This window comes from Peromyscus eremicus, chromosome 17 (genome assembly GCF_949786415.1).
Source record: "Peromyscus eremicus chromosome 17, PerEre_H2_v1, whole genome shotgun sequence".
NCBI classification, from domain to species: Eukaryota; Metazoa; Chordata; class Mammalia; order Rodentia; family Cricetidae; genus Peromyscus; species Peromyscus eremicus.
The window spans coordinates 4,847,671-4,863,213 of NC_081433.1; the positions used below are offsets into that span (position 1 = coordinate 4,847,671).

General features: G+C 44.2%; 1 protein-coding gene across 4 annotated transcripts in view; it reads right to left on the reverse strand.

Moving 5' to 3' along the window:
• The window catches only part of Lig4 (DNA ligase 4), an 18,659-nt gene continuing 3,116 nt past the window's right edge, over positions 1-15,543 (reverse strand). For 2 of the 4 annotated variants that reach the window (XR_009374941.1, XR_009374940.1), the window contains exon 2: positions 1-769. Coding sequence is in view for 2 of the 4 variants with exons in the window: in XM_059244834.1 (XP_059100817.1) it covers positions 11,444-14,182 (2,739 nt within the window). In the remaining 2 variants the exon portion in view is untranslated. Of the gene's footprint in view, positions 770-10,407; positions 14,212-15,543 lie in introns of those variants that run through there. The other 2 variants (XM_059244834.1, XM_059244833.1) reach the window with 2 other exon arrangements.

A 15,543-nucleotide genomic window follows, 5' to 3' on the forward strand; every position in this document is an offset into this window, starting at 1 on the left:
ACAGCTATTAGCAAAAGCAGTTTTCCAGCAGAAAGGATGTGAGTGACAGAAGTAAACAGAGACAGCATTAACAAAACGACTCTGCTTTCTTCTGAGACTTTAATTTCAGAATCACCAAGTATTGGACAAATTTCTGTAAGAATCATAGTAAGAGTCATAATGGGGAAAACGTAACTTCTCTGATCATACTGACTATTGACTGTGCCACACAGTTTAGCCCTTGAATATTATGATATAGTGTGTAAAAAACTGAAGACCTGAGTGATTCCCTCATTTCAGCTTCTTGAAAGGTGCACCCTAAATCCAAGGTGGCTGTTAGGTATCTGTTCCTTCATTAGCAAGTAGAACAATCAAAGAAACAACCCCCCTGTTAAGACTCTCAAGATCTGTAGTGGTCCATCTTGACAGTCAACTGACAGGCTCTGGAAACATCTGGGCTACACACCTCTGGGCATGTCTGTGAGGGTGCAGTAACTGGAGGGAGAAGCCCTTCTTTCCCTCAGAGCAGGAAGCACCTTCCAACATAGTGCTAACTGCCTGTTCACATTTTCTTCTTGCTACTGTGTCTATATCTCCTGAGGCTTCTGATGTTGACATCAGACTCCAGTTTCTTCCTCTTCCCAGCATGTACTGAAGACCAGCAACTCTCCAGGAACCTCACATCTTCAGCATCAGAGGAGGAACACCGAAGCATCAGCTCTGTGGCATGAGCAACTACTGGGTTCTCAGCTGGTTCACTATGCAGATGGACATGGAGACTTCCCAGCCCCTAGAATGTAAACAAATCTAATAATCAACTTTTATGATATATATTCATCCTACAGATTTTGTTCCTTTAGAGCACCCTGTCTAACATAGCACCTTTGGCTCTTAGACCACCATTAATTGAGTGTAAGATTTTTAAGATTTCATTGATTTGGGCTCATTTTTCTTATCCCATAACAAAGAGACAAGCTGTCACAATTGTATGACCAACAGTTGCCAAGTGGAATGCTCACACTGTAGTCCCAGCTCTCAACACTCGGGACACAGAGGCAGGCAGAGCTCTGTGAGTTTAAGGCTGGCCTAGTAGTCTGGATCAGTCAGAGCTACATAGTGAGAGCCTGCCTATAAATAAACAAACCAACAAACCAAAACTGAAGCCAGTAGTGATGGCACTTGCCTGTAATACCAGCCCTGGGGAAGGTACAGACAGAAGGATCTGACATTTAAAGCCATCTACTGATCAGTAGGAAGTCTGAAGACTGCCTAGGCTATATGAAACCTGTCTCAAAAACTAATCAAAACCAAAACCCATTTGTATTGCTTTAATATACGCACAGTAGTAGATGGCTACCACAAAACATTTTTTTTTTTGTATCATAATGCTTTGACGGGGCTCTCCCATCTTCTAGGTCCTTTGTGTATATATTATGGTACCAGTTTTATATTTTTATGGAATTTTTGTGTGTGAAAAGTGTGTGTCTCTGCATCTATATGTTTCTTGAGCTTTTTCTTTGACTCTTTTTCTTCTGTATGTTTTGTCCTGTTTTGGTCTGTTTTATTCTATCTATCTATCTATCTATCTATCTATCTATCTATCTATCTATCTTTCTATGTATCATCTAGCTATCCATTTATTATTATCATCATTATTATTATTTAGATCTATCATTGTTATCTTCAGCATCAGAGTGTTGTTGTTATTATTGTTATTATTATTATATTTAGATCTCTGTTCGTATCCTAATGAGACAGAGAAAGGAAGGATGTATATTTGGGTAAGTGGGGAAGTGAGGAAGAACAGGAGGTCCTGGAGGAGGGGAAACCATAATCAGAATATATTATTATCTATTTTCAATTTTAAAAAAGGATTTGTTATGTTCAGGTTTATCTTTAAATCCTAGCATATGCTAATTTTGAAAAGAGTTTACAGGATTACAATGGCTATTCTTGAATTTTAATACAAAACTCATTTAGTAAAAGGGACTCAGAGAAGTCAACTTAATGCCCCTCTGTCTGCAGCCCTGGCAGGCCTGAGACTCACTGTGTAGGCCTGCCTGGCTCCAACTACAGAGATCAGTTTGCTCATCTTCACACTAATGATGAAGGTTAATGAAGTGATGTCCATAACAACACCGTAGATGGGTAACACAATGGCAAGGACAACAGAACAATGACAGAAGGACAGACAGAAGAAAGCTGCTCACCTCATGGTGGCCAGGAAGGGTAGGGGAACAGGAAAGAGTGGGGGAGGGGCAGGGACAAGATACCAAGACAGATGTACCCTCAAGTGGCCCACTTCCTTTATCCCACTTCCTCTGTTTCCTACCACCTCTCAATTCATTGTGAAGTGACCAATGCTTTAATCCATTGATGAGGCCAGAGACCACCAATCCAGTCACTTCCCGAGGTCTGGCTTTGAACCTTGTTACACTGGAAAGAGTGTGTGCACACTGGTGCCTCTAGGGAATACTTTAGAGCTGAGTCGTAACAGCTAGGCTGTGGAAAATCCAGTGTAATCTACATGCAGGAATCCTCTCTCCTGCTCTGGGTCTGTCCACACCAAACTGCTGATACCAATCTCAAAACCCCATCATAAAAACAAGTAACACTAATCAATAACTCAAGGCTAGTGGGGAAAGCCTTATGTTACACAATGTGAATACTGTGAAGAAACTCAAGGTTCACCACTTATATCCAATGGAGTGACCAAGGACCAAGAGAGTAGACAGATGGCCTTTTAAAGGGCCTTTGGCAAGATGGTAAAATAAGAGGCTCCAGCCAGTCCCCTCCTCCAGTGAACACTAATACACAGGTCAAGCTCCTTTCATGCTCTGTGTGCCTCAATGTGTCATGCAGTTAAGCACACTGAATCCCAAAGATTCATGTGTGAAATGCTTTGCCCCTAGGTCAAGAGTACTGGGAAAGGATCGGGCCTTCACAAGGCAGGCTTACTGAGGGTTTAGGCGGTGGGAGTTGCATACTCATCTCTTTTTAATCCTAATTCTTGAATTCTGTTACATCTTTTTTCCAAATTTTGGAATGTTATTCTTTTGCTTTATTATCTTCCAAAGAATCTTTAAGTGTGTTTTGAAATCACAGATTACAATGCTGTTTTTGTATTTGTGTAGTATACAAGCTTGGGTGTGTGGGTGCTACTGTTCAAGTGCCCATGTACCCATGAGCAGAGGCCAAAGGATATCAGATGCCTTGCTCTATCACTCTGAACCTTTTTTTTAAAAAAAAAAAAAAAAAAAAAAACTATATTGTAAAAAAAAAAGTTGGTGTATTAGTCAGGGTTCTATAGATAAACAGAACCTATAGAATGAGTCTCTCTACGTCTATAGAAAGGGGGTTTATTATAATGATTTACATGCATGAATAGAAGGTAGTTGTTCAGTCCACAAGGTTGGATGTCTCAGCTGGTCTTTAGTATAGGCTGGAATCCTGAAGAAGTAGGCTTTAATGCCAGTGAAAGAAGCAGGCAAGGAGAGCGAGCTTCCTTCTTCTGTGTCCTTTATACAGGTTTCCACCAGAAGGTGTGGTCCAGATTAAAGGTGGATCTTCCCACCTCAAAAGATCTGGACTAAAGGTAGGTCTTCTCACTTCAAAGTTCCAGATTAGAAGTTTATCTTCCCACTTCACATGGTTTAATTAAGCAAAAATCCCCCACAGGTGTGCCTAGCCATTCTTTGGGTTTTAGGTAATTCTAGAAGTAGTCAAGTTGACAAGAAAAATAGCCATTATAGATGGAAATAAATAGAAACATCACAGTGAATCATATTTCCTTGAGACAGGGTTTCTCATTGTTCCTGGAGCTAGATTACTGGCCAGCACACTGGAGTGACCCTCCTATCTCTCTGTCCCTCACAGCACTTGGATCACAGGCATGAACAACCATTCCCAGACTTTGTGGATGCCAGGAATTCAAAGCTAAGGTCTTCATGCTTGAGCATGCAGTCCACACGCTGAGCCATCTTCCAGCCACACGGGTTACAATTGTGACCCATGGGAATGCTGTTCTGATAACTCTGACGGCTCCTGCTGTGTTCTGAGCCACAGCACCTTGTGGTTTTCATTCACAGCTGAGCTGGGCTTCTCTAGGCATTCGGAATGAAAAGTATTAGAGTCAAATTCTTTAACTTCACACAACGCTTATGAAAGTTAAAAAAATAGTATTTTGCTTTCTGAAAATTCTTGTTTTCCTGCCTATGTTTCTGAACTCTCCATTTCCCCTTATGTATGTTCCCTCTTTGGATCACTTCTGATTCCTCTCCAAGTGCCTCCCTTTAGTCTGAGTCCTGTCCTGGGAAGCAGCAGTGGTCTTTCTCCCTTAGTCACCAGCATAGCGCCTCAGCCAAGGCAGGGTTCCCCCAGTTTGAGGGTTGCTCTTTTTCCAGCAGCTAGAGCAGTGCCCGGAGCTCGGGAAGGGCTCCTGGCTTTGAATGATTAAGTAAAAGGCATAGGGGGAGAGCAGTCAACCAGTGATGGGTGGTCGGCGACTCCTCAAGGCAAGGTGAGGCTCTCACAGGTGTAGCCCACCTCCAAACTCATCCAATTCCATGCATCAAACATGAGCAAGCAGCCCTTGGCAGTCAGTCATACCCTGGTAGTCTAAAACGTAAGTAAAACATACTTGCCTCCAGTAACCAATACTATCTACATTTTGTAGAGTGGAATTAAAATCCTTTTAAATCCACCCTAAGCTGCACCTTCACACCCAAATGTGAGTGTTTTATGAACATTTCCACGTAGATTTGTGTCCCTCCTGGTTTTTTTTGTATTCTCTTCCTCTTGCTGTAAAGTCCATCCACAACACCACACTGCTGAAATTCTGCTTCTCTTCCCAAATACGCTCAATTGGGGTTAATTAACCCCACTGGGAAGGGCCTGAGTAGGAGTTGAAGATAAAAGCTGGAGAGACCACATGACATGCTAGGTGCTACACTTCTGCCCTCGTTAGATACACTAGAATTGGTGTCCAGACTGGGATAGACTCCAGGACTGGCGGACCACAGACCCCGGGCTCTCCCGCTGGCACTGCACAGCTTCCCAGGGCAATTCCAAGTATTTATCCCTAAGCAAAGAGTTGCTGGTTCTATAGCTCTGTTCTCAGATCCCAGGCAAAGCACAAGTGTAATGAAACCGTTGACTTTCAAAGACAGTACCCTCAGCCCGAGAAAATGAAGGACTCGTCCTCCGCAGCTCTGGGTCCTGGGGACAGCAAAGGGCGGAGCTCCTGGTGAATGGTCAGGGAGAGAACTTGGCCTGAGAGGATAAGAGCAGAGTCGGGTGTGCCGTGTTTCAGCGTGTTTATTCCACAAAGAGCTGTGGCTGATTGTAACTAAAGCAAACAAACCAGCAGCATCCATCTTGGGGTCTCTACTCTAGTGGAAGGAAATAAGCCAGCAAGGTGGGCAGTGCCTGGAAAAATAAGGCAAAGAGATCCTCATGATGAGGTCTGAGTAGGGAAAACACAGAGACCTGAATGTGGGGCAAAAGGAAAGCCAACAGGATGGTGTGGGAAGCAAGGTGGCAAGGAGGCAGAGTGCCAAGACCTGGGTATGCACCACATTGCCCAGCTGGCCATGCTGAAGTCTGGCTGTTGCAGGTGACAGCCACTCCATAGTTTTCTTAATAACTAGGTGTCTTAGGGTTTCCATTGCTGTGAGGAGACACCATGACCATGGCAACTCTTATAAAGGGAAACATTTAATTGAGGTGGCTTGCTTACAAGTTCAGAGGTTTAGTCCATTATCATCATGGTGAGGAGCATGGCAGCATGCAGGTAGGCATGGTGCTAGAGGAGCTGCTGCATGTTGATATGCAACAGGAAGTAGACTCAGTGTCACACTGAGGGAAGCTTGAGCAAAAGAGACCTCAAAGCCCGCCCCCACAGTAACACACTTCCTCTCACAAGGCCACATCTACTGCAACAAGGCCACAGCTCCTGATAGTGCCACTCCCTTTGGGGGCCATTTTCTTTCAAACCACCACATTCTACTCCCTGGCCTCCAAAGGTTTATAGCCATATCATAATGCAAAAATGAATTCAGTCCAACTTCAAAAGTCCTCATACTCTATAACAGGCTCAATCTTGTTTCAAAGTCCAAAGTTTCCTCTGAGATTCATGTAATCTCTTAACTGTAATCCACTGTAAAATCTAAATAAAAAAGTAGATAACATGTTTCCAGCATATAATGGCATAGGATATACATTACTATTCCAAAATGTAGAGAAGGGAGCATAGAAGAAATACTGGACCAAAGCAAGACCAAAAACCAGCAGGCCAAATTCCAAACTCTGCATCTACAAGTCTGATGCCAAAACTCTCTTCAGATCTCCAACTCCATTCAGCTTTATTGACTGCAACACACTTCTTTCTCTTGGGCTGGTTCTATTCCCTATTAGCAGCTTTCTTTGGCAGGTATCCCACAGCTCTCACATCTTCAACAACTTGGGGTCTCCAAGACAAACCAGGATTCACCTTCACAGTTTCACACAATGACCTCTCTGGGCCTCTGTTCAGGGGCACCCTTGACATATATACCTGGCTTCAGCAGCTTTCCTTAGTTGCAGAGGAATACTCTAACCTCTTAAATCTTTGACTCTAAAGCCAGAACCACACAGCTAAAGCTGCCAGCATCTGCTGCGAACTGGGGTTGGTACATGGCTTCTTGTTCAGTTACATCTCCACCAACTTCCTGTTTTCAGTGGTTAGACCAGGCTGGCCTCAAACTCAGAGATCCACCAACCTTCCCAGTGCTGAGATTAAAGCCATGCACCACCACACTGAGTTCTAAAATTTTCTTTAATTCCTTTTCACAAGTTGGAAAGTTAGCTGGGTGGGAACTTGCCCTGAGGTCACCACTTCCTTTATTCCATTTCTTAATCTGTTTATTTCCTTGAACACAGGAATTAGCTCTATTCCGTTTTCTAGTGCTGTTTTTCCCCTCAAATATTTTTTCTTGCTCATCTTCCTCCTTTTCATTATAACTCTTCATTAGAGTTAACAGTAGTAACCACACAAAAGAGGCTGTTTTGAGATTTCCTCTGACAAGGGAATTAATCCAAGACTCTTCACTTTAGCCTCAGGCAAACTTTTCAGACAAGGGCAAAAAGCAGCCACATTTTTCACCAAAATATCACAGGAATGATCTCTAGGCCACATACTAACATTCTTCTCCCCGGAAACCTTTGGAGCCAGCCCCTCACAGTTCAAATCACATTCAGCCCCACTCCATGCTCCTGCTAGTATGGACCATTATACAGCACTTAAAGTGTTCAACTGTTTTTCTGATCCAGTCCCAAGGTCCATATTCCTTAGAACAAAAACATGGTCAGGCCTATCACAGCAACACCCCAGTCCCTGGTACAAAACTGTGTCTGACTTAAGGTTTCTATTGCTGTGAAGAGACACCATGATCACAGCAACTCTTATAAAGGAGAACATTTCATTGATGTGGCAGCTTACAGTTTCAGAGGTCTAGTCCATTATCATCTTGACAGGGAGTATGGCAGCACGCAGGCAGACATGGTGCTGGAGAAGGAGCTGCTGCATGTTGGTATGCAGGCAACAGGAAATAGACTCAGTGTTACACTGAGGGAAGCTCGAGCCGAAGAGACCTCAAAGCCTGCCGATGTAACACAAATCTTTAAAGGGCTTATAATAAAAAACCCAGAGCCAGATATTGGAGTGAACGCTGAAAGACCAGAGAAGCAGAACAGCCAGCCACTAGCACTTACCTCTACGAAATCCTCAGCCTCAAGAGAGTGAGTTCCTGTTTCCTCGTGCCTTATATACCTTTCTGTGTCCTGCCATATTACTTCCTGGGATTAAAGGTGTGTGTCCTCACTGCCTGGTTCTATTTCTCTCATGTAGCCCAGTGTGGCCTTGAACTCAGAGGTCCAGACAGATCTCTGCCTCTTGAGTGATAGGATTAAAGGTGTGTGTCACCACTGCCTGACCTCTATGTCTAATTCAGTGGCTGGCTCTGCCCTCTGATCCCCAGGTAAGCTTTATTGGGGTACACAGTATATCACCACATCTGCCCCCACAGTGACACACTTGCTCCAACAAGATCACATCTATTCCAACAAGGCCACATCTCCTAATAGTGCCACTCCCTTTGGGGGGCCATTTTCTTGCAAACCACCACAGTAGGAGTGACAAAATCTCACCTGCATCTTAAATAAACCCGTGCTCTGGAAAAGGGAGCACAGTGGAGGAAGAGTACAAGATGACAGGGAAGGAGCTGTGGAAGCAGCCACCCTAAGCATGGCGCAGGCACTGGACAAGGCATGGGTGTGACAGTGGCTTTCCTCCCTTTGTGGACTCCATCAAGACGGGCTGCGTGCTAAGCAAGGGACTGCCGGCTTGACTGCTATGGCTTGAGCGTGAGCCCCCGGGAAACAGATGTCCTACTCAGCAAGCCTGGGGAAACCTGAACAAGTTGGGACTGAGAAAGCAAGCTTTCTGGGAGGAAGTGTGTGCAGGTGGAAGTCAGGACTGCTTTCGTATCATCTGGAGGTCTGTCATATGCCAGGCTGCCTTTGGCAGCTGCTGAAGCAGGGCGGTGGCACTTGGAGATTTGTGTTTGTCAAAGGGTCTACCGGCCAATGTCCTCTAGAGCAGCAGAACTGGCAGAAGGAATACAGAAAAGGGGATTAGAATGACTTATCTGGCGTGGTCTGGGGAATTCAACCACGGTTCTTCATTCTCCAGAGGCTGAAGACTGGGGCAGCTGCTGTCATGAGACGTGAGGCCTCAGAAGCCTCAGTACAGCATGGGAGGCCGGGAGGACTCCAGGAGAGGCACCGTTCTTCATGGCACACTGGAAGGCTGAGGAGGGTGGGTTCAGATGTCAGCAAAGATGGAGGTGGCGGCAGCAGCACTCCATCAAGAAGCAAAGGCAAGCGGGAACAGAGCAAGCACTTTTCCCTTGGACCCCTCATATCAGGGTTGCCACGTTTGGGGAGGGGGAGATCTTCTGACTTCCGGTCATCAAATCAAGGAAATCTCTCACAGGCACGCCCAGAGGCTAGGCTAATCTACATAATCCTCCCATGCCCAGTTTCCTAGAAGTGTGCCTCTTGGATGATTCTTGATCCTGCCAAGTTGGCAATGATATGAACCATGGAAAGAGGCCTGTCAGACTTCACACTGAGGTGTTGTGTAACTGGAGCTGTTGTGATGCTTAAAGCCAGGGACAGAAAACCCCGAGTCAACAAACTCAGAGTAGGTCTGACAGGGAGCAACCAAACCAACAAACATTGAGAGTTGGGGGAGAGGAACCAATCAAAGTATTACACTAGTTTTTCAACACCCAGCAAGTCACTGAGAAAAAGTGTGACTCTCAGCCAGCATTAGGACTCACTCTACCAGTTAGGGTTCTCTAAAGGAACAGAACGCACAAGAGAAATCCATGTACTGAAAAGAGATTTATTAGACTCAAGTACAGGAAATGCTTCAGGTAGGCCAACAATGGCCACCTCATCCTCGAGGCTGTGAATCTAGAAGTCATTTAGTTCATGAAGCTGGATGTCTCGGCAGTCCCTATGCGGCACTGGAGGCCCGGAGGATTCCTGGACCGATGGTCTTCAGCCTACATGAGAATCCTGAATAAGTGGGTTCTAACACAGGTGAGGGACAGACGAATTTGCCAGCAACAGTGAGGGAAAAGCAGTTTCCATCATCCATGTCCTTTTATCTGGACTGCTGCCAGAAGCTGTCATCTGCATTTAGAGTGAGTCTTCCTGCTTTAAAATCCCCTCACAGGAGTGCCCAGCAGCTTGTGTTTTAGTTGATCCCAGATGCAGTCAAACGGACAGCCAAGATTAGAGCCATCACACAAGCACACCAACCAGGTAAAAGAATTACCACACTGCTTGACCGGAAAGGAAAGTGTGAATGGAATATGAGGAGCTAACTTAGATGCTGCCACAGGCTAATAAGGTATGGTAAGTGCACTCAGTGGAGCTCTATGCAGCAGTGAAAAACGATGAGGTACACTTTTATGGCCTGCAAATGTTCTCACAACTTACTGAAAAAATAAATAAAGCAGAGTAAGCTTTAGTATTGTTACTCTAAATAGTGGCTTTATGGCTCCCTTACCATGAACACCATAAACAAATATTACCTTTAGTAGGAAAACTATAAACCTTCAACTACACTTGCACTTTGGAATACGCCTCTATAAACTCGAGGAAGGACGGGCTTAAATCACTACAGTGCACTTGGTAATGCGAAACACACCGGATTCCAGAAGGAACACAACTGAAGCTAGTCTGAGAGTAACTGAGACAGAGCGACGGTCCATGCCTGTAACTTCAGTACTTGGGGACTCACATTGGCATTAGCATAAATTCAAGGCCGTCCTGGACCCCCACCTCACACAAAGACACAGAGTATAATGACATGATAAAATATGAATCAAAGAACTCTGATGAACTGATTTAAAAGAATGTAATTTTGGTATTGTATTAAATATTTAATAACTTTATTTAAATTATAATAATCACAAACACTTATTCCATTGCTTCGAAAAGAAGACTACTTCAAATAATTTATACCCATTACGTCAGGTCTGACACTCCTCCACCTCAGTGCTGCCACGGAAGTACATTTCTGAACACAGATATAATACACATGTGACTGTGACGTCAACCTAACTATAAAAGCCATCTCCAAAGTTAAAGCACCTGGTCTCTAAGGGAAGTCACAGCTTGGTCATTGTATGGACACCACTTCAGAGAATCATCAGAGGAGACAAGCTCCATGAACTCTGTTAATGCTGTAGTGCAAATTCACGAAAAACATTTCTCTATCAAACATGCCCTACTTCAGAAAAGTTAAATTTAAAACTGCAAGGGTTCTTTTTCAACCAAATCAATTAACATCTCAAGTGTCCAGTGTTTAGATGATTCTCTTTTAACTTCCCTCACCTTATCAAAAGAAATCTACTTATTAATTCATTTGGCCATAACCTTAAAAAACTGTTTATTAAAATACTTCATGCTTAAAGATGGCATTTAAGCCCTCAAATAAAATGACTTATTTTTATAAGTCTAACTGTAACAACTCTGATTTTTTTAAATAATCTTTTTATTAGCTAAAAACAGTTATAATTTTTAACTCTGGAAAATTCTGTTTAGAAAGTCAAGAGCTGTGATGATTCTAAAAGCTTCAAAATCCACTTTGCTACAATCTGAATCCAAACTCCAGCTTCTGTATGGACACCACACACACACCTCTTGAAGCTCATTGTGCCATGGTTAAAAGTCAGATTAGGAAACATCCTTTTAGGCTCTGGCCCATTCAGTTTCTTTTCTATCTAAACACTGTCTTCAGGTAACTACCACTTCTGAAGTATTTAAGAGAGAAAACGAATGTCACTGGCTGTTTCGTCATTACTGTCTGCTGTTGTCTGGCACAGCCAATGTTTTCCCTGGATAGCTAGCCCTAAAGCAAATACTGATTTTCCTCCTGCAATTCACACTTGTCTACTGAATCAGTCACCCAGCGTTCTTGCAGGATTTTAAACTTTTTCTTAAGAGTTCTTCTGAAGACTTTGAAGTCTGCAACTCGTCTCTGATCTTCCCCGATGATTACATGAGACACCCCCTCAGATAAGCAGGAAACGACCTTTGCTCCACCAAACCGCAGCTCAAGTGCTGTGACATCTAATCTCGTTGCTTCCATTTTGGAACTCAAGTCATTAATAGCAGCATACAAGTCGAGATACACGGTGCATTGTCGAAACATGCTGAGAGGAGAGTGGTCCCAGGAATAACGGTACTCTAAGTCAGCGATCACAGGCGCCATTTCCTCCGGAGTCTGCTGCTCACTGGGTTTCTTAATTCCTAAAAACACTTCTCTCAGTTGATCCACATCGGTATCAACAAAATAGCTATCGCCATAGCAATCATATTCACGGGCAAAATGCTGCTTTGTTGATGGGCACATGTGAATCATAAAGCGAGGTTGCCATGGCACACACGTTTTTGTTTCAAAACACTCTAACAGCCACTCGGGCTTGACAACATCATGTCGATCTGAAGAGATAATGTTTCTCACTCTGATGTTCTCGTACCCTGCAATCACACAGTATGTATCTGGGCCTGGATTCTGCACTATATAACCACCAAATTCTGCAATTCTGTTCTCTAGGTCAGACTTCGGATGACCATCTAACCCACTCATCACACAAAACTCAACATCTTCAAATACATTAGAAACCTTGCTTACGTTAGAAAGGTTAGGTGCTTTCAAGTGTTCAATAATTCCAATGCTTTTCTTCGTTTTGGAGACGGGTTTCCGCCTCTTTTCTCTAGGTTCGTCATCATCACCTATGTGAAGGTGTTTCGTGGCAAGCTTCCCAGATGCTTTCCCCCTCAGCTCTTCCAGGTCACCCAGAGTCATGCACTCATGCCATCCTTTGTCATCTCTGATCTTCTCGATGCGTGGGAAGCGCAGCGTGGAGCCGGTCTTGTACATGTCACTGGGGACGATCTCCGCTGCCTTAATCTGAACAATAACAGAGTTACAGGGCTCGATGTACACTTCCGGCTTCTCTGTCCCGCATAAAATGCTACTCGGCGGAGATTTCCTATGAAAGGGTTTCCAGTATTTGGCCAGTTTCAAGCCAAGATCATAGAGTTCTTTCATGGTGTATCCCGACCCAACACGGCACAGGGTGTGGAAGGTAGATGGCTTCTCACCATGAGGGGGTGTCTCTGCCACTGCACACAGAAAGTGAGACATCATGCCACCCCGTGAGCCTTTACCCCAGTAGCCCCCCACAATTAAGAGGTCTAATTCATCCATTAATCCATTGACATACTCTGGTTTAATTTTTAGCCAGCCTTCGCCTCTTTTGTCTGGCTTGTAAATGGACAGAGGGTGTTTAATCATGATGCCCTCCTCTCTGTTATCTATGGCCTCATTTAATGCATCCACTACTTCATTCTTTGTATGAGCTTGCCTTTTCTGCACTATTTCTATGCGGCCTGGGATGGGTGTAAAAGTATCATTCAGGATATCATACCTCTTCCTGAGGGTCTCACGCCCTAGCTTCTTATTATTAACCATCAACACATCAAAAACACAATAACACGTCTGCAGGTCAGAATCTTCAACCATCCTTTTGATATCAAATTTGACGCCCTTCTGCATGAAGGTCTGTGTGGTCGGGTTGTAGGCCATCATCTCGCCATCAAGGATGCACACCTGCACGTCTGTCCTGAACGCACCATGAATGAATGGGGTGAGTGACCCTTCCTGTGGAGAGGCGCCAAACTGATCAGTGTAGTTGTAGCCATTTCTGGAGAAGTACCGATACACCTCCCCATCTTTGTGCATCTGCATGCGTTCGCCATCCAGCTTGGTTTCGATGTAGAAGCTCTGCTGCTTCATGTCCTTTTCCACGCGCTCCACATCTGCTACGGCAGCTAGCATTGGCTTAAAGGCAGAAAACAGAGTGATGGAGATATCACTGAGCCCCACAGAGGGGTCATGGAGCTGCCTACAGACCTTTTCCAGATCTGTGGTGACATTGTGCAGCTCAACTGCATCGCTATGAAAAACGTTAAATATAGTTTGTTGACTGACACCAAGCTTTAAGTCTTTGATAATTATGCGAATCAGCCACTTTTGCTCAAGTGCTGAACTTTGGCTTATTAACTGGAGAAGGCTCTTTTTCACTTGGTCTTTCCTTTTGCCAGAATTATTGCTGGCAACTAAGTCTAAGAGTTCATTCACCTGCTGTATGGTTAAGCTTCCTTTCTGTAAGCACCGTGGCTTCAACACAAAGTATGCAATCATGGCAAAGTCACCAGCATCTGTGCGAGCCCCACTAGGTGTTCGGTAATTCAGGAGCTTCTGGGCATCCTTGCCTCCTCTTGGTAAATTCAGCAATTCGATGTAAAGCTTGGCGAGCATGGTTTCTTTGATTCCATAAGCCATCCTCTCTCTTTCTAACTGAGGAAGAATAAGTCTCATGGCTGGGTAAAAAGAGTCCGTAACATCCTTCTTGTTCTTATGAAGGGCATCATGAAATTTCCTCCAAGAATCTAAGAAGTCCTTGAAGTGCCTGATCTTTTCTGCACGGTCTCTACTTTTCTGTATTCGTTCTAATGTGGAACATAAATCTGCGAAGGGGACGTGCGCTGCAACAGTCTGCGAAGTCTGTGAGGTGGCCATGGAAGAGACGACAAATCCTCCGGTTTGTACTGATAAAGCAAAAGAGAGTGACTTTTAAGTGGCAGATGCAATCTACAAATATTTAAAACAATGGGCTCATAGAGGCTAGATTTAGATCATGATACGTATTTATGATTCACTCAAGGAAAACAGGTCAACGCAATAAATGATGCCTCCACATGGAGCTGCTTTTCCTTCCACCCTGGCCAACACTTCCCATCAGGTCTCAACAGCTCCATTTCCTATAGCTGAGTACCAATTTACCTTAAACGCTAACCATCACAGGCATTCTAGCTCCTAATTATTTTAGCACAGAACACAAAAATATTATTTCTAATAATGAAAATCAGGTCGGATGAGGTAAACTTTATTTCCCGGTCTCCGATGAAAGTCTGTTTATGTTTCTTCTTTTTTGGACCAAAACACACTACTTGCCACCAGTGTTTTTAACAAATCATTTGCTCGTTGAACCAGACCCTGATTTCTTTTTTAATAATTTATTTATTTGTATTTTATGTACATTGGTGTTTTGCCTGAATACATGTCTGTGTGAAGGTATGAGATCCCCCGGAACAAGAGTTATAGACAGTTGTGAGGTGCCACATGCGTGCTGGGAATTGAGTCCGGGATCCTCTGGAAGAGCAGCCAGTGCTCTTAACTGCTGAGCCATCTCTCCAGCACCCCCAAACTTGATTTCTTAGGCATTCTGAAATCCAAATCGTGGCTGACAAACCAAACAATGATCTTTATTCCTTCAGTGATAGCTATGGCAACTCCTCTGCCCTTCAAAGCCCACCTGGAAGTCCTCGCCCTATAACAGCCTCATTTTTATCACAGATACACAAATATCGATTCATTATTATATTTCTTTTTGTTCCTATCTTCGTGCTTGCTGTTTCCCTGTCAGGGACTAAACATGGACCATGGAAAAGTACTAGCTAGGCCAGAGAACAAGCCCCTGCCCTAAACCAGATGCCCCCAAAGATAAAGAACAGGTCAGGTAGGTCAGGTAGCATAGCAACAGAACAATGGGCCCTGACCAGTGACCTTATCACCTAGCACAACATCCTGCAACCTCATGACTTGCATGTCTCCCTTCACCTGCACGTGCGGCACGTCATGCACCCTTTCCCTCCTTCCTGCCCCCTCCTCCTCCCATGCTATATAAGCCTTGCTGAGGAGAATAAAATTTGCAGCTTGATCAGAACACTGTCTTGCTGTCTTCTTTTGTGTCTCCCTCGTCCCTTTCATTCTCTCCCGCAGGTGGGTCGCCCCCGTTGACACCCCACTGGCCGGGGCATTTCCCAAGTGTTCAGTAACTATGTATGAGCCAGGTAGTGTGCTAATGGCCAATACATGGG